The 24,856-nt window shown below is 43.9% G+C and overlaps 2 protein-coding genes and 1 long non-coding RNA gene across 4 annotated transcripts in view; 2 read left to right on the top strand and 1 right to left on the bottom strand.

Annotated features, from left to right (window-relative positions):
* Nucleotides 1-24,856, top strand: part of LOC116225230 (extracellular superoxide dismutase [Cu-Zn]-like) — a 364,295-nt gene that overhangs the window by 309,144 nt on the left and 30,295 nt on the right. The window lies entirely within an intron of this gene.
* On the bottom strand, nucleotides 10,629-12,049 carry LOC116225233. Its single transcript, XR_004165989.2, has 3 exons — nucleotides 11,921-12,049; nucleotides 11,631-11,782; nucleotides 10,629-10,716 (listed from the first exon to the last, which is right to left on the bottom strand). It is a non-coding gene; the product is annotated as an uncharacterized LOC116225233 (long non-coding RNA).
* slu7 (SLU7 homolog, splicing factor) lies at nucleotides 16,688-24,267 on the top strand. 2 transcript variants are annotated; one of them, XM_031587403.2, is made up of 16 exons: nucleotides 16,688-16,786; nucleotides 17,252-17,423; nucleotides 17,614-17,767; nucleotides 17,879-17,959; nucleotides 18,396-18,560; nucleotides 18,710-18,778; nucleotides 19,715-19,846; nucleotides 20,123-20,220; nucleotides 20,312-20,379; nucleotides 20,651-20,790; nucleotides 21,140-21,301; nucleotides 21,484-21,588; nucleotides 21,720-21,794; nucleotides 21,894-22,016; nucleotides 22,266-22,441; nucleotides 24,165-24,267. In XM_031587403.2, exons 2-16 carry the CDS (start codon nucleotides 17,257-17,259, stop codon nucleotides 24,220-24,222), a joined length of 1,773 nt encoding a protein of 590 aa, XP_031443263.1. In that variant the 5' UTR covers nucleotides 16,688-16,786; nucleotides 17,252-17,256; the 3' UTR covers nucleotides 24,223-24,267. The 2 variants fall into 2 exon arrangements, with proteins under 2 accessions (XP_031443263.1, XP_031443264.1); XM_031587404.2 differs by lacking the exon at nucleotides 24,165-24,267 and adding an exon at nucleotides 22,475-22,897 and having other exon boundaries at nucleotides 22,266-22,429.

Genomic DNA, 24,856 nt, shown 5'->3' on the forward strand with positions numbered 1-24,856 from the left:
TGACACAAGACTGGACCTGAGAGAGAACGCTCCTGACACAAGACTGGATCTGGCCCAGTTCCGGCCCAGTTCTGGCAGATGATGCAGTGCTGTAAAAAAAATACATTCTGGCAGAAGAGCCTTTTGCAAGCCTCTAAAGCCAGTAAAGAAACAGTAATAATTAGCAGCTAGTAGTCATACAGACATTTTCATCAATAATAATTTGGTACTAGTGTTCAGCATCAGTTATTCATTTTATTATATCAGCTTTACTTGTATGGAAACTCAAATTGCACCTGGGCTGCTTTGATGTATGTGACCTTAAGCTTTTAGCCATCAACCAAGTTTTCCTTTTCTCTTTGTCAGTGGACACGCCCAAACATGAAAAACACATGATTCTAATGAAACATCCTGTTGTGTCATGTATGCTTGTTGGTTGACCAAAGATGAAAAAGAAACATATTTTGACTGTAGGGCTGAATTTTGACCTTAATTTTGTATTTCATACAGGGATGTGTAATCTTACACTAGTACATTAGCTCTGTCACAAATATATAGAGACTTGAAGCTATAACTCATATGAAACCATGTCAATTCTCTCCATGAGATGGCGCTCTTTGACAAAGTATGTCAGAATTCCCTCCACCCTACTGAAGAGTCTATTGAGTGTTTGTCGTAGCCTCCAGTTGGCTGGATGAGCGCCCACATCAAGGTTGCACAATTCATATCTAGGATACTAAAACAAATGCATAAAATCATGTTAGTCAGACTTCTCCATCATATTCTACTCCAAGGCTATGCTAACCTAGCTTCACATATGGCATGTCCTAGTGTGTTGGAATGTCAGGAGGGCCTCCCTTCATCATCACCTTCTATTGTGATGAAGGTGGGCCTCAGTGACTCATAATGACTCATATCTGAGGTTAGAATGAATGGTGCAATATGTGCCTAATGACAATCAACGTGTGATACAAATATATATGTACATGTCACAACATAATGGAATTTAAATAGGATTTGACTAGATTGCTCCAAATTGCTCTCTTACTGTAAGTGGAAGAATGCTGTATTTTCATGAGGAGAGATGTTGTATTCTCATGATGAGATCTAAAATATACAAACATATTAGCAGAAATTTGATCAATTATCTGTTGATTCTTTATTGGATAAATGCATTGGGACAGCCATTTGACTTTCAGGGAAGGACAACAAACTGGGACAGAATGGTGTATTAATGTGTACAACTTTTATCCAAACATTATAAATACAGATCTACACAGCGCCTTTATTCCTGGCCTCATTCAGTTTGGAGTGACATTGCACGCCATCCAGGAAAAACAACTTGAAAGTGCTCGCACAGGTGGTCATGTGATTTGCAGTGACATAAACATGTACTCCAAATTAAAATAAATACATCTTCCAATTAAAGGTACAGACAACCATTTCTAACACAAAAAGTACCAGAAGTAGTTTCCACTATTACCCCTCAGGGACAGATGAGACCTTCCTTAAATACTCTCCTCACAGCTTGTCCATAGTACTTCATAGTGTTTCAGAAAAGTGTTAGGATACCCAGTGACATTGTAGCCGACATACAACTAAATGAGTGTGGCATTGTCGAGCTTGTGGAGTATTGAAAAGGCTGAAAGTTATTAAACAGGAAAGATGATAAAATTGTACAATTTCACACAAAGACCCACCTCTAATGGACAATTACATTTGCAATAATTCATAGACATTCATCATGTCATGTTGGGCGGCACAGCCTCCCTTGATACACCGGGATTTAAAACTCAAGCCTCTAGATTAGGACCAGTTCAAGATCTTCTACTCCCTGAAGTAGGCAGGTTCGAGGGCTTATGGTAACAGTCCGATGGTGTGGGGTTGGGGCTCGCATTCATTCCCGTTGGGATATAATACATGCTCTCCAGGTAGCCCTGATCCAGAGGTGGCTGGTTCTGGTTCTGCAGCTCAGACTTTGGTACCTGGCCTCCTGGAGGAGTCCCATAACCTATGCTGTTCTGATGAAGCGTCGTAGGGACGGGGGGCTCAGCATTTCGAGGAGGGTGAGTAGCTTGGGGATGGGTTGGGACAGAGTAAGGGAGGTACTGAGGGGAGTACATACTTGGCCCATGCATGGAGGAGTATGGGGCAGCAGGTGGGGAGTACAGGCTGGAGTGGGATAGAGCCTGCTGGGGGATAAGCACCTCCACATACTGGCCAGTCTCTGGGTCAAACAGCATCTTTCTGAGGGGTTGCATCGGTACCTCAATGTAGAAATACTTCCCTGTGTCAGGATCTAGGAGAACACGTCGAGGACCTTGCCCATATCCAAGTCCCCCTGTACTGTCCGGGTACATCACGTTACCACCCCCCGGCCCATCAGGCCCATACTCTGAGCCATAGGAGGAGGCCAGGTCTTGTGGACTGCAGAGGTACTGGGGTCGAGACTCCATGGGGGGCATGTTGGATGGATGGACATGGTCACTGTATGGCCCACCACTAGCACCTGATGCGTGCTGCTGCTGCTGTGGAGGATGATGATGGGCAGGGCGCCGGTCCACATGCTGCTGTCGCTCGTCTCCACACGGCTGCAGAAGTGGCCCAGGACAGGCAGGTGGGTGATGGACTGGCTGAAACATGGCTGGAGGTGGTGCGGTGGGGCTCAGCATGGGGGCTTTAGGTGAGCCTGGTTTATAGCTCAGAGGTTGACCATCTGGTCTGCACTGATGAGGACGGACCTGGGCTTGAGGTGGGGCCCCGGGGTAAGGTAGAGACTGTCCCGGGGAGTGCGGGGGGGCGATGGGAGGAGTGCGAGTGTGCGGGCTGAGGCGGGGATGGCCAGGATGGGAGGAACAACTGGTGCCGCAAGAGCATGGCGGAGGCCTGGAATTTGGATGGTACCGATTTGATCTTTTGGGAGGTAAGTCTGACAGGAGGTAAGGGCTGAAACTCTCGCGGTCATCATAGCTGGGTGGGTCATCCGAAGCATAGAAATGGAGATCCTCTGTTTGAAACTGATTATCAGCTGATTTCACAGCTGGGTGCTGTGTATAGCTGGGGGCTTGTGGTATGATTGGCCCCACTGTTTGGATAGAACCACTGGAGCTGGCTGGCAGCCCCTGGCATGGCATATTGGATGCCCCAGGGTTGCTTGATTTATCCAAAATGATGGGTTGTCCTGGGACCTTTGATGTGAAAACTGTTGGCATCTGAGTTGTATTGGCTTGTGACGTAGGTACTGCATGTAGCTGCTTGTCTTTCAAAGATTCAACCACAGCTGTTTGCTGAGTCAAGCTGGATACTGCTGCCATTTTGTTTGGGGGAGGCCTGTAGCTTGATCGGGCTGATACTGCTAATTTATTTGTGTGGACTGGTGGTGCTGGTTTTGTCCCTGGCTCACCAGGAGCAACTGCTTCAAACTTTCTTTCTTCTGTACTCTGATTTTTGTCCATTGCAGGTTGGGGTTTGTCTGCTTTTGTTTTGTCATTTGATACTGACTTCATCTCTATCAAGGGTTGCTTGCAGCTTGGTTTTGGTTTAGGCCTGTCATATGATATGGATCTAACCTGTATAGGAAGCTCTATCTCTTTTGATGTCTTTTGCGATGCAGGTGCATTCCCTTCTACACGGACAGGCTTCACCTCTGTAACAGGCTGGCTTTTGCCTGTTACCACTGGCGACGCTGTTTCTTTTCTGATGTTGATAACCTGAGGAACTCCCAAGTCAGGCAGTTCCTGCGCTTCTCTTGTCGGTGATGACTGTTTATGATTTTCCTCAAATGTAACCTTGGGAACTGTCTTCTCCTGCCCTTGTGGCTTTGGGGAGCTCCTGTGTTTGGGCCCAATCTCCTCAGGACTGGGCAGCCTCGGAGACGAAGCAGTCGAGTGTTGGGCTGTATCTCCCCCCTTTCTGTGCGTCTCTCCTGCGGTGCCATCCATGCAGGAGGTCTGTAGTGGCACCTCAATTCTATTAACATGTTTACGAGGGTTGCTAGCACCTTCGCTGACGCTGTCACATACCCCAATGTCAGCTTGCATTCCCTTTTCCTTTCGTATCATAGACACAGAGTGGCTGCTGCTTGGGACTGCTAACCGAGGGGAAGGTGGGGCGTCTGGATTTGGAATGCCTTTGGATGAGCCATCTGGCTGAAATACAAGTTTTGACACTTCCCTATCCTTACTGGGGATTTTGGGTAAACTGCCCAACTTTGGGTGTCGACCAGCCTCATTAGAGACCTTCTCCATTTGACCGGATGCATCTAAAACAGTGTTGGTGCCCATTCCTGGGGTATCTGGTTCTTTGTGTGGCAAGTCTGAAGTCAACGTGTTGGCTTGAGTTGTCTTAGCAGGGATTTGGAGGGATCCTGTCTGTTGGTTCATTTCTGTGGACTCTTGTTGTAGATCTGTATTTGACGTGTCCACAGGCATGTCATTGTGTTGAGAGGGTTGTTTGTTATCCTTCCTGTTGATAGCTCTGCATTCTATCTGCATTGGGACAGGTTTCATTGGTCCTGTCTCCTCCTGCCTCAGTGATTCAATCTGCATCGGGACAGGTTTCATTGGTACTGTGTCCTCCTGCTTCAGTGATTCAATCTGCATCGGGACAGGTTTCATTGGTACTGTCTCCTCCTGCCTCAGTGATTCAATCTGCATCGGGACAGGTTTCATTGGTCCTGTCTCCTCCTGCCTCAGTGATTCAATCTGCATTGGGACAGGTTTCATTGGTACTGTCTCCTCCTGCCTCAGTGATTCAATCTGCATCGGGACAGGTTTCATTGGTACTGTGTCCTCCTGCTTCAGTGACTCAATCTGCATCGGGACAGGTTTCATTGGTACTGTCTCCTCCTGCTTCAGTGACTCAATGGCATGTGGTGGCACAGCAGGGGTGGCTGCTTTAAAAGAAAGGTTATATGTATTTTTAACAAGTCTTCTGACGTCCCTTACTTTATGTATGGGTTTCCTTATTTTGTTTGTATCACATTCATCCTCTGTCTGCTCTGTCTCAACCTCTAATTCGGGCTCCTCCTGTTTCTCCTCCAGAGCTCTTTCCTGGCGGTCACCAGCCTTTCTCTCCAGACCAGGTGACAGAGACACTTTCACTGAGGACTGTTTTCTCTCCTTGGGCACGCAGGGCTTCAGCATGATTTCTGGTGTTTTGGACATGAACACGCTCCTGCCACTGTGTTGTTTATGATTTTCCGGTCTCGCGTGGCATTCCTGGTCCCTGTTTATCATTCCACTTGGCATGCCCAAGGCTCGGGTGGCAGTTGTGCCTGTGTTCCCGACACTGACATTCGCTGAGTCACGGCTGTGCTTGTCACCGGGGTTACGGTTAGCCGCCTGCTTTCCACCATTCCACGAGTCCTGTTTCTCCGTTTTCTTGCCCTCCAAAGGGAAAGGACTTTCTTTCCTGACTTTATTTTTGTGTTGCGGTTCGGGCCTCATGGAAATATCTTGAGGAAGAGGAGGAAGAATGTAATGCAGTGGCTTTGGAGGCACTTTGGGCGCAAGACCTCTTTGGTGTTTAGCCCCTTGGGGTGGACTTCGCTCCTCCTTGACAGGTGGGTTCATAGGTGGCAGACTGTTGTCTGAAAGTTGGCTGGACTTAACGTTGTCGGATTTTGAGTGCTCTCTCTCAGGAGGTGGGGTTATACTCTCAAAGGGGTCGTTTGTGTCTTCAGATGGACTTAAATCCGCTTTACGGTGTGCAGTTTGGCTGCTCTCACCTTTTCGCATTTTCTTTGACAGTACATTCTTAATAAGACATGAGGCAACTTTTGATTTGCTTGATGTCTCGTCCAGGGACGAGGACTTCTGCATCCTCGGTTTTCTGTCAGTTTGATCAGCCTCAGGGCTATCTGTTGTCATTTCCTCCTCCATTGTCACTGGTGTACTGTGCTGCCGCGCTAAGGTATCATTGAACCGTCTCTCTGTAGAGGGAGAACCCAAAGCACACTCTGTGTTTTCCTGGGTCTTTGGTTCATTGTTGTCACGTCTCTTGAGCTGAATCTGCCTTTTGGGAACGGTCCTTTTCCCCTTCCTGGCCTCCTCTCTGCTCTCCAGAGCTACATCTACACACTCAAAACTGCCCATTTCAAAACGTCTAGAGGGATCCAAGCCGCCCAGGGGTGGCACATAGGAAGGCTGACGTGGAACATCGTCACCTTCACCTTGAGATGAGCCACGAAGGTCTGCATAGGATAACCATGCTGTACCACCTGGGCTCTCCTGAGTGGATGGCTGTGAGGCATTTGTAGACGACCTGTGGCTAGAGTTGTACACGTCCAGGTAATCCACCTGAGGGCTCGAGAGGCTTCTGAACGCCACGTCTGTCAGCCACTTCACCTCACTGTCAGCCTCATCAAACTCGCTCCCCATGCTGGAGGTCTCCCTTGTGTGAGCGCTAGAAAGGCGGCCAACCCCGGTGTTATTGCTCCCGGGGACTGCTTTTAGCCTCCTGGCACCACCCTTGTTCTCTTGCTGTAAGGTCTGAGTTCTTATCTGACTCTGTTGCTGTTGCTGTCGAGTTGCGAGGAGCCACTCTGAATAAGAGCGAGCAGGAATCCCCAGCTTGGGATCTCTGCTTGTGGGAGCTGCGCTGGAGCTGGAGCTGGCAGGCCCTTTTCTATTCCTGGCACTGAATGACAGCTCAACCTGTTCCCCTCTGTAACCCTCCTTTCTGCTCCTCCCCTCCCCCTTCACTGACGCCTTCCTCTCCTCACCCTCTCTGGCCCTGTACTCCTCCCCGCCCTGGCATGGCCGGCGGTCATATTCTCCACTGCCGTCACCATGGCGGACAGTGGGGCTTTCCCTGCATGTCAATCCCATGTGGCCTGCCCTCACACTGGTACCTACCAATTGCCTTTCAAAGGTTTCTGAGTTCCACCTTTCATTTCCTCCCAACTCCTATGCTGCTCCACTTTAGAAGCCATTTCAGAATGGGACCAAGCTACTGGGTTTAAAGGATTCTCACAGTCTATTAATTTAGATTTAGTTTCTGTGATTTTGTTAGTGTCTCCTGGCCTTGGTGTTGGGTATTTCCTTAAGGATTTAGAAGAGGGACTTGTTGGCTGGTTGATTTGGCTGCATTGATGGGTTGGGGATGCACTTATGTATGAATGAGCAACCAGCCCACACATTTCTTGTTCTTGTAACTCATCCTTTGAGTCAGGTTCAAATAAAGGGGTTGTACTTTTGCTTTTAAACGAGAGAGGAGACTCTTGTTGTCCTTTGCTTATAATCTCAGAAGAGGGGCTAGCTCCACTTTTAGCAATGATTGGTGAACGATGACATCCTTCAGACTTTGGAGAAGTGGCCAAATGAACTGGTGAGACCCCAACATATCTTTTTTCAGGTGAGCTTGATTTCACTCGTTGCCCAGGTGAGCTTGATTTCACTCGTTGCCCAGGTGAGCTTGATTTCACTCGTTGCCCAGGTGAGTATGACCGAAGAGGTGAATAATTTCTTGCAGCGATAAACGGTGACAGGGTTCTATTCTGTAAATCTGGAAAGGATGCTGTGTCTTTCACTGGGGACCACAACTCAAGAGAGCATTCTGAAACACTCTGTTCTGGCTCAGGGGTGACATTGCTTAGCTCAGGTGAAGAGCAAATGTCCTTCAGCTCAGAGAAGGGGGTCGTATTTCTGGTCTCAGCCAACAGACTGAAGCTTCCAGGGCTTCTGAGAGATAGACGGTCTGGTGATTGGGCCATGCTCTTCATCTCCGTTGGTAAATAACTGCAAGTTATACCCCTCATTTCAGGTGACTCTGCCATGATCCTACCATCAGATGATGCAACACTGTATGTCAAACCTGTTACCTGAGGTGAGGTTGTACTTCTGAAAGGTGAAGGGGTTCTATTTGTGAGGTCAGGTGATAGATTTCCCCGGTTTGCCTGTGTGGTAATGCTCACCTCCGGTGTTAGGGTCATTCTTCTTGAATCCAGTGGGGAGGCACCGTGGCCAAAATGTGGTGAGCTAGACATGTCTCTAGATTCAGGAGAGTAGCTTATTCTCACATTTTCTGAGGGAGAGGGTGTCGTTCTGGGCTCAGCTGAGTAAGTTATCTGTATTTCAGGTGAAGGACAGGTAGGATTATACATTGGTGTTGGGGATTTTAAAACAAATTCAGGTGATATAGCTATTATTGGGTGTTCAGGAGACTGAGTGATTTGAGTAGGTTCGGGGGTAGAAGTGACAGAAGAAATATCTGTGGTCTTGGGAGAAGTTGCAATTAATATCGGTCCTGGTGTACTAGCCACCGCTATAGGCTCAGGTGAATTAGGGATTACTGAATGCTCAGGTGAATTAGGGATTACTAAATGCTCAGGTGAATTAGGGATTACTAAATGCTCAGGTGAATTAGCTTCAAGCTCTGGTGAAGTGGCAATCACAATAGGCTCAGTTGAAATAGCTTCAAGTGAATTAGCAGTTCCGTTGGGCTCAAGTGATTTAGCTACAAATTTAAGATCAAATAAATCAGTGGGCTCAGGTGAAATGACTATTACAGTACAGTCCGGTGAACTACTGAATTTTGTGGGTTCTGGTGAAGAACAATAAGCTACTATTTCAGGCTCAGGTGAATCAGAAATGATTGTGGGTGCAGGCGAAGTGAAGTTAGTTGCTAATTCAAGTTTTGGTGAATTAACAATTTCTGTGTATTCAGTTGAAATGAGGTTAGCTGCTAATTCAGGTTCTGGTGAATTAACAATTTCTGTGTGTTCAGCTGAAGTAAAGTTAGTTGCTAATTCAAGTTCTAGTGAATTAACAATTTCAGTGTGTTCAGGTGAAGTGAGGTTAGGTACTAGTTCAGGTTCTAGTGAATAAACAATTTCTGTGTGTTCAGGTGAAGTTAGGTTATTTACTAGTTCAGGTGAAATGAGATTAGCTGCTAATTCAGGTTCTGGTGAATTAATTATTTCTGTGTGTTCAGGTGAAGTTAGGTTATTTAGTAGTTCAGGTGAAGTGAGGTTAATTGGTAGTTCAGGTTCTGTTGAAGTAATTCCTGTTGGTTCAAGCACTATTCCTGAACTAATGACTTCTGAGGGTTCCAGTGAATAAAAGTTAGGTAATATTGTAGGCTCAGGAGAATTAGTGAGGACTGTGGGCTCAGGTGTGGAAGGGTAAGGTAATTCTTCAGCCTCAGGTGAACCAGTAACTGCTTTGTGTTGAAGCGAACTTGCGTCGGCTATAGGCTCAGGTGAATGTGTGATTAACACGTGCTCAGATGAAGGGGAGCTTGCAGCTTCTGTAGGCACGGGTGAATTAGTGATTACAGGTAAATTAGTGATCACAGGTGAATTAGTGATTACAGGTGATACAGAGACGCTACCGCTTATTTCATTTGAGGGGATGGTGTGTATTGTTTCAATATGGGTTACCTCAAACCCTACCTCAGAGGATTTGGCTGTAAGGTTTTGTTCACTCACAAAACTTGAAGTCCAGGCTTCTGAAGAACTGGATGTTTTCTGATGTCCAGACAGGGAGACTGTGTCAATTGTCCCTTCCAGTAGTCTATCAGTAGAGCTTGTTGGTGATTGAGATCTATCCTCAGTTACAAAAGCTTTGTCCCCCGGATCATGTGAAGACGCTATGGGGTTACCAAGCTGGTGTGGTATAATAGGAGATACAGGTATGGGACTGATGTCTTTGAGTTTGAGTGAATCTCTTATATTCCCTTTTTCGGAAAAGAATAGGGGACTGTCTCTTGATTCAGGTATGATTGAAAATACAGGAATTAGACAAATATTTCTTCTATCAAGGGGAGAGACTAAATCTCCAAACTCATCTTGAATTGAGAAATCATCATTCGTCTCAGATGTATAGGTTGCGGTTGGCTGTATTGCCGATTCTATTGAGCTTGTTACGGGCTTCCCACTTTGAGATGTGTCTGTGGGGCTGGTCACTCCTGCACTGTGGGTTTTACTCTTAGAGGAAGAGCTATATTTCAGCTCAGGAGAAGAAGCTTTGCTCCTGAATTCAGGGGAGGGTGATACAATGTCGTGCTCTGTTAGCAGACCACCACCTATGGAATAAACGAATGCACTGGAAGGTCCATTAATGGGAGAGGACTCTGTCAAGGAACATGAATTTACTCCTTGAGTTTCAGGGGAAGCACCAGTGCTTGCTGGACCAGAGTGTGATTCTAGATAGTCAGCTTTTTGCGAAGGCTTGCTTGTATCCAGACCATCTGATAATGCTGTTGCTGATCCAGATGAATTCAGATTGGTTTTGAGTGTGCAGGGAGAAGCCTCTTTTGTATCCTCAAATGTATCAGTCGAGTCACTGGAGCGCTCTGAGGAGTTGGCTGTGTGATAGGATCCTGATGAGTCGTTGGTGTCGTCCACAGGTCTCACTTCATCCGGCTCCCTTTTAAGAATTGATGTGGAGGCCGGGCTACAGGCGAGGGAATGCGTTTCACAGTCGTCTCCAAAGATGTCACAGAGGCAGGTGGTCTCGGAAATAACGTTGCGTTGACCTGGGATTCTGGTGATATCAAAGATCTCCACACGATTTGGCCGGTCCCTGTTTTGCAGATTGAAGGTGTGAGGAGCGCTGCGGAGGAATGAGTAGCTGTCTCCCTCTAGGACCCAGCTTTCCATTGCTTTTCTGCCGACCCCAGTGACACAGGATGCAACGCTGCAGTGTGTAGTTGCGCCAGTACGTTGGCTACTCAGAAACACACACTGCCTGCTCTAGTAAGGGATGCTGGGGAAATTCCTGAACATTGTGAGATCTGTAAAATAAATTGATGGTGTCAGGCATTCAGGTAAAAAATATGAATACGTTTTGATTTAGTTACATTGTATAAATCTTATAGCTCCAGCATTCTGGCTCAAAAGTAAACTCCAAGGCCAGAATAAATACAACTTTGAGTAGGGACAGAATCGATGGTAAAAACACAAAACTACGAAGACCAAAATGGAAGAAAAGCCAACATGGCAACAATCTCTGATCTCAGAAATGACTAATGAATCAGCATATCTAACCATAGTATGGCACAAACTAAGGCTTTTAAAAGTACAAATGGCCAAAAAATAAGCATATTCCATCAAAAGGTTGCATTTTATGTGAGGTGTGAGACAAAGGCATGCATAAATTGTAGGTTGAAATCTTTTTACTCATTGTTTCATTTTACTTTACATCCTCCTCAACTTACAAAAGTTTAAATACCCATATGAGTATAAACCTTAAAATTTAAAAAATGTGGATAGTTCCCCTTCCTAACCAACTCTGTATCAAGTTGACTCAAATCAAATGACAAAGTTGCTTGAATCTCATTTGCATGAATTAAGTAAACACAGCCTCTTGATTATACATCTAAAATCTAAAATCTTAAATCTTAAATCTTAATCCTCAATATCAGAATTGCCCATTTTCAATGACAGTTACACCGTTCAAGCATGTCACAAAATACTTCAAATATCAGGCATGACTATGTATTAATGTTTCGCTGATTTACAAGTTTAAATTGACGGACTACTACTAAGTGTACATAATACAGTACAGCAAAACCTTCGTTTATTATATATAAAGAACAAATACCTGTTCATTGTAGTTGCATTCTTTCTGACTCTGAGTTGAATGGGAGAGCTATCTCACCCTCACAAGCATTTAGTGGGAGCAGACGCAGTCTGAACTGAACCTTACCTCATGCCGATAGCCCTCCCGAGGGAGTCCTGTGTCTTCAGTCCCTCGCTGACCCCACACTCGGGCCAGTGTCCTCTTCCAGCATAGTCCAGGAACTTCTGCAGAGTATCCACCAACTACAGTTGAGTCAGTCTGGCCGCATATAGTTGGCCCTTTGAAAGACATATTGATACCACATTATAAAAAGATACAACATCATTAAAAGATCAGAGATTAGAAAAAGAGGAAGGGAAGGGCACATTGGCCCCTCCTCTTAAGTCTCTACAAGAAAAGAAGTGCATAAATCTGACCTGGATTTTTTTTGACTGAAGTTTGGCAGAGGCTCCTCAGTCTGTGCTCAGTATGAGTGTAGGGTTAAAGCTCGCAGCAGGTGCAAGTCCAGCCAGAAAGGAGCATACCACAGGAATCTGACACGCTGTGGCAACAGTCACAGGGCCCTCCTAAATATAGACCAATGCTATCAAGGGAACAAACTGGTGTGTTTGAAGGCAAGGGACACTAAATGTCAGCTGTAGTGGGGTACAGACATGATGAGCATCACCTCCTGGAGTGTTAAGTTTGAGTCTGACATACTAATTAGAGTTAGAAGCCGTTTCATTGAGTTCCTTAAAGTGCATTAAATTCACCACAATTTGCATATGGGCAGGCAGCCAGATGAAAGCCCTCAGTGTCACAAGAGGAACTTACAAATACAAAGTCTCTTGGAACAACAGAGACACAAACTCTGGTTCTAACTTTGAAAGACTCAAAAAGCCTTTTTTCATGATTTGGGTCTTGATTCGTTGTTTCATTGTAAATGGTTTATGACAAACACTTTTCGCAGAGTTTTGTCTATCATTTTATCCTTGGTCTAATTTTAGTGTGTCAAAGCATTACACTGTACAAACAGGCACTGTCTCGCTCATGGGGAAAGAATGTCAGGCACCTTTGCAATGGGGGCTTTAGCATGCAACTCCCCAGCAGATCAAGCTTACTGTCTCCAACCCAAAACTCCAGTGGATACACCTACGACACAAAGCTGGCCAGCTCCTCCTACATAGTCAAATAAAGCTGGGTTGCTAGGTAACTGATAGGACAAGTGAGAACCTTTCCCACCCTGGTGCTATCTTTGGGATAGGACACTGTTTCTTTAAGATTATTTAAAATCCCATGGTATTAGAAACATGGACACAGAACTCCCCTACTCTCATGTTTCAAGTCTTTTTGAATATCCACATAGGGTAGATATGTCTTTTAAGAAGGGTATCAGTTTAAGTATGCATCTATTTCCGAAGGTTGGGCCTGCAAGAACATAAACAGGGGTCAGAAATGAAGAGAAAAGGGGCCTCTTATGGCTTCACTGAAGCCAATCAGAAGACAGCAAGGTGTGTGATAAAATGTTGCCCGTGGCCCACTGACTGTTATTACAAAATGGAACAGCATTCAGCCTGTCATCACAGAAAGCCATTGGAATGGGATTGCTTGACATGACAATCCATAGGAACACCCCCCTCAAAAGACAAAATCAATCACATACATATAGAGTGTGTGTGTGTGTGGTTGCTGTGAGATCGGTTGGTGAGTTTTAATACAACTAGTAGTTATAACTATAGTTAAAGTATTTAGCATTTAGACATCTTTCATGTGAAGTAAAAAAAACTATCAATTATTATTGTTATTGTTATTGTTATTATGAACAACAACAACAACATCAATAATAGTATTTAGCTTATTAGACAGATGATGCTTAAAAAGGTGAGTTTGGACAACACTAAGTAGGTCATTCCATTCCGCAACCAAGGTACCATGAACCAAAAGAGTCTTGACTGTGATCTCTTGCTGCTGAGAGAGGGCAAAGACAACATATACTCAACGCTGAGAGAAGCGAAGTGGTCAAAAGGGGAAATAGCACTGAATCATACCTTTTAAATAGGTTGATGCTGAACTAGTGGGTATTCCATAGGCAAGAGTGAGGTATTTGAATGTATTCTAGCAGCTACAGGGAGCTAGTGAAGGGTGATCAGCAGAGGAGTTACATGTGTCCTCTTTGGCTGATAAAAGACTAAATGCGCCGCCACATCCTGAATCATCTGCAACTGTCTTATTACATACGCAGGTCGGCCCCATAAAATTGCATTGCAGTTGTCTGGTTTAGAAATAATCAGGGCCTGCAGAAGAAGTTGTGCAGCCTGTTGCGCGAGAAAGGATCTGATCTTTCAAATGATACAAGACCTCAAGACAGAAGCTAAATGCTCAGAAAAATCATTAAAAAAAATAACACCAAAATTGAATGCAGTTTTGAGAAGATGAACCAAGCTGGAAGTAAGTACTGAATAAACGTCCACTGAGGTACGATTTCAAACCAACCGAGTGCCTTCCCCGAAATTCCCAGTTCAGAAAGCATAAAGAGAAAGATGTCATGGTTCACCGTGTCAAAAGCTGCTGACAAGTTTAGTAAAATCAGAACTGATGACTGAGCAGAGGCTTTGGCTACTCTCAATGCTTTAGTCACAGATACAATTTCAGTAGAATGACCATTCATAAAACCAGACTACTTAAGGTCTAGCAAGTTAATCTGAGATCAGAAACATGCTTTTCAAGAATCTTTGACAAAACTGCATTTCATTTCAAAACTGCATTTCATTGCCTCAGTACTTGTACTCTGTGCAATGACAATAAAGTTGAATCTAATCTGATCTAATCTAATCTAATCAAAGGGGGAAGGACAGAGACAGGCCTATAATTCTTCACATCAGATGGGTTAAGTGAAACTTTCTTAAACGAAGGAGTAACCCAAGCCTGTTTGAATGGTGTAGTAAAGTTTTGCGAACTGAGTGAAGCATTGACTACATGTGTGAGAGCAGGTTAAACTCCAGGCGAGATAGACTGGAGAAGGGTGCTTGGAATGGGGTCCACAGGACATGTCGTAGGTGGACTCAGTTGAAAAAGCATGGAGACTTCTTCTTCATTGAGAGATGATTATTAATTCCTTGATGCTCCAATGTCAAGGTAAAACCTATTTAGGAGGATTAGAGAATTGCACACCAATGGCAGCAACTTTTTCAGTAAAGAAAGTTGCAAAGTCGTCAACAGAGAGGAAGGTAACTGTTGGTGGAGGTGCAGGGTTCAGGAGGTCTTGAAAGTAGAAAATAGTGTACTACTATCTGTGGCATTGTCAAGCTCGTCTTGGTAGAATGCCTTTTTAGCAGCTGTGAGTAAGGAAGAAAAGGCCGATAACAGAGACTGATAGTTACCCAGATCATTAGCATCTCTGGATTTACGTCATATTCTCTCAGCAGCTCTAAGTTCCTTTCATACTTTATGAATGGTATCAGGGAGCCAAGGGTGATGGAGTTTTCTGCAATGCCCACATCTGGATTCTAGTTTCTGCAAGGCAGGTGTCTGCCAAAACCAAAGCTGACATTCCTTGCACTTTCCCATGAATAGTGGGTCATGTTATTTTTAATTAACCAAACTAGATTTCTCCTTAGAGTAGCTTTGCTGTAGTTCCACTTCTTCCAGCGTGAAGTAATTGGTAGCTTGCAAAGCTATGCTTTCAAAGTAGCTTCCCCAACACTGAAGATATTTATGTGGCAGACCGGGAATAGCACAAGACTAACTGGTAGGAGGGAGCCGGGGTGTCATGACACTCATAACAATCAGCCATGGGATGTGTGCTTCAGACAACTGCTTTACAATTTTAAGAGAGTTAATAATGTAGAAATGAGTATCTTATTCAATTCAGTCATTACAATTAATGAAACTCTGTGTTTAGTCCGGAGTTGTCTTAATGGCATGCCATCCACGTGTTGACCCGGGGCTGATGCCAGTGAGATGTTGGCAGGAGACTGAAGACTAAGCATCAGTATTCTGTTGAAGCTGTATCCAACTGTTCGTCCATTGGCAGAGTATACTGCATGCATACATTACTCACTGAAAGCAATGACATTCTGGCGTGAGGATCTACCGATGGATGGAACAGATGCATCCATTTTGTTTTACATGCCTTGGTTGTGTATGCCCCACAGTTGTATGATATCGATGTTTTTTTTGGATAGTCTAAATGCTTTCCATTATCTCACCACAAATAAGAACCTAAAGGATCAAAGTTTGATCTTAATACAAAGCCAAGACAAACTGAAGAAATGCATTCACACTGAACCAAATGGAAATTGCAGTCTTTATGAAACACCTTAAACTAGTGTCAATATATAGTGTGTGGAGTTGCTGTATTGCCAGATGAAAATGGGGAAATGACTCTCGCTCACTGTTAGCATTTGACACCTGCTGGTTTAGCCATCTATTTTAACCTGATAGTCAAATAGTCAAACTGATGCATAGATGTCCATCATCTAAAGAATGCTGTTTCCTGTTGACAGAAATACATCATTAGCACCATTGTGGCTTTTAATCTCAAAACACACAATACATGTCCAGAATCTTGAACAAATTACAAAAATAAAAACACAACATAAGTTTAATTTTATATTTAGAAGAGTCTAAGTTGGATGCTGAAGATTAACAATGTTGTTCCTCTTTCCTGTGATGTAATTGTCACTACCACGAGATAACAAATCATTTTCTTGAAACTTCTCTTCAATTCAATTCAAAGAATCAAAGCTGAAAGAATAGAAAAGGATCAGAAAGCTGAATTCAGCCTGATGTACGAGCTTGGCTCTGACCTACTCATATTTCTGTATGCGCCACACACTCCAGCTCTGTTGGTGGTGGTATAACACCTTCAGCTGGTTTGTTAACCATCATATTTGCATTGTGCTCTGCCATGAACACTCAGAGGAAGTAGAAGAAACCAGCAACAATATGAAACCGAATGCAAGTATGGCAAAAAAAATCCATTGGAATAAAAGCAGATTTGGCCCACAGAAATATGCATTTCTATGGAGACAGAGTGATGAACACCAAGGAAACTGTAATACATCTACAATATGAATAGAATACTGAATATCATTTTTGGGATATATTTTCCCTTGATGACAATAATGTATTAGTTGAAATATATCATATTTACGGCAGCTGACGTGTAGCCTACTACAGCATTAGTATTGCTTTTATTTTGATGATTTCCCCCGCCATTTTGCTGTCTTCGTACTACTTCCGGATTATGCAGGCCAAAGCCTTGTAAACACAGCACTGCGTATTGTGGACGTGCTGAATAGGTAAATATCTGATTTCTTATTGTTATTTTCACAATTACGGGCACTCCATCCACATGAACTCATTCTTTATATGAAAGCAAACAACCACTCAAATTGTAAATATTTTTGTTGGCTTCATTTCAACCTCCAAAAGCGAATGGTCACCCGACGTGATAGCAAGCTATGCTAACACCCTAGATGTGGAGACACATTTGGCAGCCTGCGTAACAGCCCACAACTTAACGTCAAGTTTTAAACACTATTCAATACTAAGCCTTCACATTGTTAACTCAAAGACAGTAATGTTACCTATCTAGTTATGCTAGAGTTGGGCTTTGTCAAGTTGTTGTAGAATGCTGATTACCGTCAGCTATACGTGAAGCTATAGCTAACCAGCGACTACTACTGTTAGCTCGTTTAGATGGCTGTTAATCCCAATTGATTTAACTAACCATTGAACTAATAATTCTATGTTGTGTTAAGCAGAAATCATGCAGGAGGAAACGGACACTGTTCAAGAGGGGGTGGTGGGTCAAGAGGGGGTGGTTGGCCTGGAGGAACCCAAGAAAATGACTCGAGAAGACTGGAGAAAGAAGAAGGAGCTTGAGGAGCAGCGGAAGCTGGGAAATGCCCCGGCCGAAGTGGATGAAGAGGGAAAGTAAGTTGTTCGAAGGTGTTGATCTATCCAAACTGCAATGATGTTCTCACCTGCTGCTCAGTCGCACTAACTGGGAGTGCTGATGAAAAGCCCACTGATGTTTGATGTGGCCCGATCACACCAGATTTTAAGGTGACATGATTCTCTGATGAACAGTTGTGTGTAATTAGTCATCTTGATCATCTTCTAGGGACATCAACCCTCACATTCCTCAGTACATTTCATCAGTTCCCTGGTATATCGACCCCTCAAAGCGACCCACACTCAGGCATCAGAGGCCCCAGGAGGAATATGAAGAGCAGTTTTCATCTATTAATGAGTGGTACAAGAGAGGCGTTCAGGAGGTTAGTGTCTTTCCCAAATTAGAAAAACTGACTGCTTTCTGGCTCTGGGTGCTAACATTTCTCTGGGTGTCGGTCTGATCAATCATCAATGTTTTTCAATGGCTACCACAGAAATCAGTCAACACCAAGTTCCGGAAGGGTTCATGCGAGAACTGCGGAGCCCTGACCCACAAGAAGAAGGATTGCCTTGAGGTGGGAGCATACTACACACTACATACTACACTACATACTACACACTATCACAAGGCATGGGTGCATACTACACACTATCACAAAGCATGGGAGCATACTACACTACATACTTCACACCATCACAATGCATGGGAGCATACTACACACTATCACAAGGCATGGGAGTATACTTCACACTATCACAAAGTATGGGAGCATACTACACACTATCACAAAGCAACCACTTGATTCTGTTTTCTCCCCAGGGTTGGAACCTATTCTCTGGGTTTCCATCCAGATATTCAATGTGCATTTTGTACATTCAAATAGAAAATCCTGAGTGGAGGTGTTGGGATAGGGGAAATAGTCTTGCACTCACACTATGGGGGCAGCCAAGTATTCCCCTATCCTGGATGAAACGGTTTGTAATTCTTTTATGTATTTGTCTCTGTAACAGCGGCCAAGGAAAGTGGGGGCCAAATTCACTGGCTCAAGCATTGCCCCAGATGAACACGACCAGATCACCCTGTCCATGGATTACGATGGGAAACGGGACCGATGGAATGGGTATGACCCAGATGACCACATGCGCATTGTGGAAGAGTACGCCAAAGTTGACGTGGTGAGCGTTTTCAGTCCAGACCATTCTCCTCCTGACTTGTCTAAACTTCCGGCTCCTCTACCCCTCTCCCCTTATTTATGGTGCTGTATTTGCTTTTGTTATGTTCAGTATGTTTGACTGATTTCATGGTGTTATGTTTCATTGAACAGGCAAAACGCACTCTTAAAGCACAGAAGTTGCAAGAGGAATTGGCATCAGGGAAGCTTGTGGACCAAACGGTAGGGTTTTCCCATCAGATGACATTACCATTACAATATCCTAACATGTTCTATCATTTATTGATGTATCACAGCTTAATGCCTCACATGCCACACACCTATTACAACTGGAAAGCTAATCAGTGAGAACACATTCTCAGAAGTGTCAATACTAGGGGATGGGTCACCATTTTTGAATATTTGACATATTTGTCATTAAATTGTAAAAAAGCAAATTGTTTATTGTACTGTCCTTTTGACTTAAAACTATATTTTCCTTTGTTTTTATCAGCCCCTGCTAGTTATTAATGCGTTTTTACTGCCAGATGGTAGCAGTAATGCAAACACCATTAAACAACAAAGGAAGAAGAAGAACATATTCCTAGCAGGCTCAGATAACAAAATGTACTACTGTATAAACAGGAGAAACATGCCGAGCCAAAGATTAGCATGAATGGGTCTCTCTCTGGGTCTTCTCACAGCACTTATCTTTGAGGTAGAAATGGCAAATATAGCACTTTAATATTTGAATTTCTCAATGTTGTAACTATGGAGAAATCCTACCAGTTCTGTCTTTTGCCATTTGAAATTACATATTGAAGTATGTCACAGAAGGTTTTTTTTTTCCCCAGTACTGTTTTTTTCTATATTTGTCTAAATCAGTTTGAACTTTTTTTCCATTAAAAAGTAAATGATGTTTCTGTTCACATAATGCTGAATGCAGACCTTTCTTTGAGCTGTGTTGAAAGGTGTGATGGGTGTGTATGCATTTTGATGTGATCTGGACTCTCTGTCTTGAAAGCTGTGATGGGTGTGTATGCATTTTGATGTGATCCTGGACTCTCTGTCTTGAAAGGTGTGATGGGTGTGTATGCATTTTGATGTGATCTGGACTCTCTGTCTTTAAAGCTGTGATGGGTGTGTATGCATTTTGATGTGATCTGGTCTCTCTGGCAGGAGCGGGAACATGACAGTGAGGATGAGGACGAGGATAAGTACGCTGATGACATTGACATGCCCGGACAGAACTTCGACTCCAAGAGGCGCATCACTGTCAGGAATCTGAGGATAAGAGAAGACATTGCCAAGGTACATAACTAACTCCTGGCATCTGCCTGCCATGGTTCTCTTTGTCAGACTTGTATCTCAAATGTACACGAAACCCTCTCCTCATACTTACATTTTATAGGACTGGCTGGTCGAACAAAAATGATTAATTTGAACACAAAAACTGCCACCTTCTATCTTGTTTGAAATGGTATGACCCAGTAGGCCAGTAAATGTTCAGTCTGTGTCCTTTGATATTCTTACTACGAAGTAAGTAGAAATGTATCTTCATGAACTGGACTTATCTTTCTGTTGTAGTACCTCAGAAACCTGGATCCAAACTCGGCCTACTATGACCCCAAGACTCGAGCCATGAGGGAGAACCCCTATTCCAACACCGGAAAGAACCCAGAGGAGTATGTTTGGAGATGATATGAAAACGGCGCGGATAGCAGATAGTCCTGTCCTGTGGGCTTGCGTGATCTGACCATGTGCTTGGTATTGCAGGGTCGGGTATGCAGGCGATAACTTTGCGCGCTACACTGGAGACACCATCAACATGGCCTCCACACAGTGTAAGTCTTCAGCTTCATCCTCTCTCTCCATTAGTGTGGACTCACATGGATACTTAGTGAAATAGCACAGTGTTTTTAGTGTTTTAACCTCCCACTGAATGCATTAGTGAAATAGCACAGTGTTTTTAGTGTTTTAACCTCACACTGAATGCATTAGTGAAATAGCACAGTGTTTTTAGTGTTTTAAGCTCCCACTGAATGCAGGTGTTCCAGTAAAGCTCAGCACAGTTATGTGAACTGATATGTGTCTGATGTGTCTCCCATCCATCAGTGTTTGCCTGGGAGGCGTATGACAAAGGCTCAGAGGTGCACCTGCAGGCAGACCCCACCAAGCTGGAGCTGCTGCATCAGTCCTTCAAAGTCAAGAAGGAGGACTATAAGGACATGCAGAAGGAGACCATCCTAGACAGGGTAAGGTCATGGAATAGTCATGGAGAATGGCACACAGACTATTGCTGCCAAACACTTTTCAGCTCTGATAAAAGCATCATGGGGGGGGTTACCACATTGAGGGTGTTGCATTTCTCACAAAACAGGAATAAGATCAAATATTCTAATTATCATAACATCTCTCATTACATTACAGTCACTACACTGCCTATAACAAGTTATACTATTACTATAAACTGTTGAACTTAAGTTTAAAAAGTTGTATATAAACAGGTATATCATTTAGCCTAACCGTTAAATGTAAGACAAGCTTTTAGAATACATGTCTGAACTCACTTTCATTCTGTGCGATTTCTTTTGGCGCTATTAGTATGGGGGTCAAGAGCACTTGGATGCTCCTCCCCGCGAGCTGCTGTTGGCCCAGACAGAGGAGTATGTGGAGTACTCTCGTCATGGGGCTGTGCTCAAAGGACAGGACAAGGCCATCGCCCGCTCAAAGTACGAGGAGGATGTGCTCCTCAACAACCACACAGTATGTCTTCTTACCTGCACTTCGAATAGGAGTTCTACAGTTCTGATGCTTTTTTAGTTCTGTCATGTTTTTACAACGGCATCTACCCCAATTAACACTGAGAGTGCGTTAGTTTGGCCCCTAACTAGTCAGCATTTTCTGTAGACTTTGAGATCAAATGAAACAGTTTTTCCTGTTTGCAGTGCATCTGGGGTTCTTACTGGAAAGATGGCTTCTGGGGCTATAAATGCTGCCACTCCGTGGTCAAGCAGAGCTATTGCACAGGAGAAGCAGGAAAGAAAACAATGGTAAGTTTTCAAACTACTTCCTCTGTTCTGTTTAATTAAAGCAAAATCAAAATACTGCAGTTCTTAATGTAATCCTTTGGGTCCTATTTCTTTTAATGACATGACTGAATGATCATGCTCTGGTTCCACAGAGCACCACCTGCGTCCCATTCGAGGAAGGGCTTGAGATTGCCGAAGAGGAGGAAGTGCCGAAGACTCTCCTAGAGGTAGGCAACGCTGTCCTGTGCTCCTGTGCTCCTGTGCTCCTGTCTCGTGGCTCATCTGCCCTCACTGTACTCACACTTGAGTGTCGTCCATTTCCCCAGCTTCACCAAGAGAAGATGAAGGACAAGAAGAAGAAGAAGAAGAAGGACAAGAAGCACAGGAAGAGGGATTCAGACAGCAGTGACGAAGAAGACGAGGCCACAAAGAGAGAGAAGCTCAAGAAGGTACATTTCTTTCTGTCTCTTTTTTTTTATTATCGAGCCCCTCAGTAAGCGAGTCATTTGTGCTGACCTCTTCTTAGAAACCTTGGAAGATACTGTGACAGCGCTCGAACTGTGGCATGGTTTCTGAGTGGCCTCAGTCAATGCTTATCCATAACATGTCCTTCTCTCCCCATCATTGTCTTGTGTGTTACCTCAGTCAATGCTTATCCATAACGTGTCCTTCTCTCCCCATCCTTGTGTTGTGCCCAGGCTCTGCTGGCTGAGGAGCAGAGGCAGAGGGATATGGCGGAGATGATGCTGCTGGATGAGAGGAAGCGCCCCTACAGCAGCCTGACGGAGGTGAAGGAGCCCACTGAGGAGGAGATGGAGGCCTTCAGGATGAAACGGCCTCGAGAGGACGACCCCATGGCTGCCTTCCTGTCCCAGTGAGCTCCTTCCTGTCCGCCGCCACCACCACGCTTCCTGTCCCAGTGAGCTCCTGTCTGCCGCCGCCACGCTGCCCTTCGACCTGCACTCCCCGCGGAGCTCACCTGAGATGGACCACGCTTGAGCAGAACTCTCTGTCCTGTATTGGGAGGGCTTTTAGTGCTACCAGCTGCTTGTCCTTACACAGTGGGGCAACGTTGTTGTCAGTCTTGCTTGAGCAGACCAACTTTGTTTTCAAGCCTTTTGTCAAGCTAATGAATGATTGCCTAGTGCTTACCAGCCTCTCTCAAGATGATCGGTGGTTGACCAACATGTTATGGATTCTTAAAGCTTGCCAGTATGAACGCATACAATAATACCTTCTGTCTCTGAGAAGAGGTATTCTTCATATGTGTTGCAAGTCAAACCTATCCAGTTTTGTACACTGGTCAGTCCATAGCAAGAAAACACTGTCCAAATATATACAGGTTTTAATAATTATTTAAAATATGGGCATATTGGTGTCATTTTGAAGAGCAAGAATAAGGTAGCTACATTTTCTAGGTCACCATTTGTTGGTGTACGTCGTTGTGGTTTCTCAGAAATTGTAAGGTTTTCACCTTTATTTCAAGGCATTTACGTCTATAAATCAATATTGATTTTCCTCAAGACTTTCCTGGTGTAATAAAACATTTTGCATAAACTAAATGTGGCCATGTGTGCTTATGACATTGAACTTGTGGTGTTTCTTTTGTGGCAACTTGCCTCCTAAAGCTTTAAACAAGTCAATGCACTGGTATGTGAACCTAAACGTTGCCAAGGTGCAACCCTAACATGCCTGCAAAGATTCTTGGTAAGTTGTACTGGGTTTTTGGGAGTATGAGTCATCTAGTCAGCTGTGATGTTGTGTGTTCATTGCCTGGGATTTTTTTTAATTTTTTATAAAGCTGTTCACATCTGGCGCTGGCTGCTGGACAAGATACAACCAGGGACGGGTTAGAATTATGCTCCAATGCAATGCTGCAACGCCCAGATATATGAGAACTTTTAAAACATGTCAGGACAGAACATTCGAGGAGGGCGTTGAGTACACTATTAGACAAAGTCATTTATACGGTTTTATTAATTTAACAAATTAGAAATACTAGTGTGTGTTTTTTTTCTATGTTTGCAAACGGTCCCCGTTCGGTTGGAACTAACTTGTGAGATTACATCATGGTAAAAGTATTGCCAGGGGGAGCGTGTTATCGCTGTGATAGAATGGATTAAAAAGGTTTCTGTGGAGAGCGGTTGGGTTGGATAAAAACAATCATGTTTCTCCCATCGCCATATATGTAGAGTATAGCGTGGAGAAAACAATCGCTGCAATTTCATTTTCTGTAACGTTCTCCAGTTGAATTAGCTCATAGCCATATCTTATGGAAGTACTGACGCGTTTTGATTGGGGTGTTCCACACAGTCCTCGAACGATGTGTAAGTACATCCATTGTTTTGCTTAGTACTGAAATGAAAACTCCATTTTGATCTTGCTTTCATTACGAATGTATGTATTTTTGTTGTTATGGAGTGATACTTTTTAATAGGCCTTCTCCATAATAGTAATGCAACTTAAATACCCAGCTCAATTAATTAATTCATTACTCACTGTTTATACATGATTGCACAACAGTAGACTTTATAGACCTTGGGTTTGCCTTGCCTTTTGGGAAATGAAAACAAGGCTCCTTTCTCTCTTTGTTGCAGTTGGCACCATACTCAACCTCTGCATAGCTGTATCCATACTGTTGCCCATCTCCGCTGACATTCGCTCATACAACAAGAGGGGACACAACTTTACTATTCAATCTTCACAGCTGGTTTGTAGTTATCCCGGCCCCCAGGGGCCACCAGGTCCACCAGGGGCCTTTGGGGCTCCTGGCACCATGGGCAGGATGGGGTCTCCAGGAAAGGATGGCCAGGATGGGAAGGATGGGGAGACGGGGGAGAAGGGAAAGATAGGTATGATTGACCATACAGCTTTTTCATAGAATGGGCATTTGGTTTGCAAAACTAAATATAATGTTGCATTGTTCTAACATCATGTCCATGCAATTTATTGCAGGTGCTATCATGTTTTCTTCTTTAGCATGTTATAGAGAGTGCTACTAATGTGCTCTAGAAAATGTGTATGGACCTTATAAGAGGGCATATTTCAGTAGTGAGCGCTATGATTCATCAAATGTGTGACTGAATACAAAACAGAACAATAACATCTAGCAAACAGTTGGAACAAATGATTAAAAAAGTATTTGACACCAATCATTCATTGCTGAATGGGCTAATTGCCAATAGTAAAAGAGAAACTTAAAAATTATGAATATATGAATCAGACTCTCATTTTGTTTTCTTCTCTGGCTACTAAATTCATTTGAACTCTCTTTCTTACAATCAGAAGG

Source organism: Clupea harengus, chromosome 20 (assembly GCF_900700415.2).
Source record: "Clupea harengus chromosome 20, Ch_v2.0.2, whole genome shotgun sequence".
NCBI lineage: Eukaryota > Metazoa > Chordata > Actinopteri > Clupeiformes > Clupeidae > Clupea > Clupea harengus.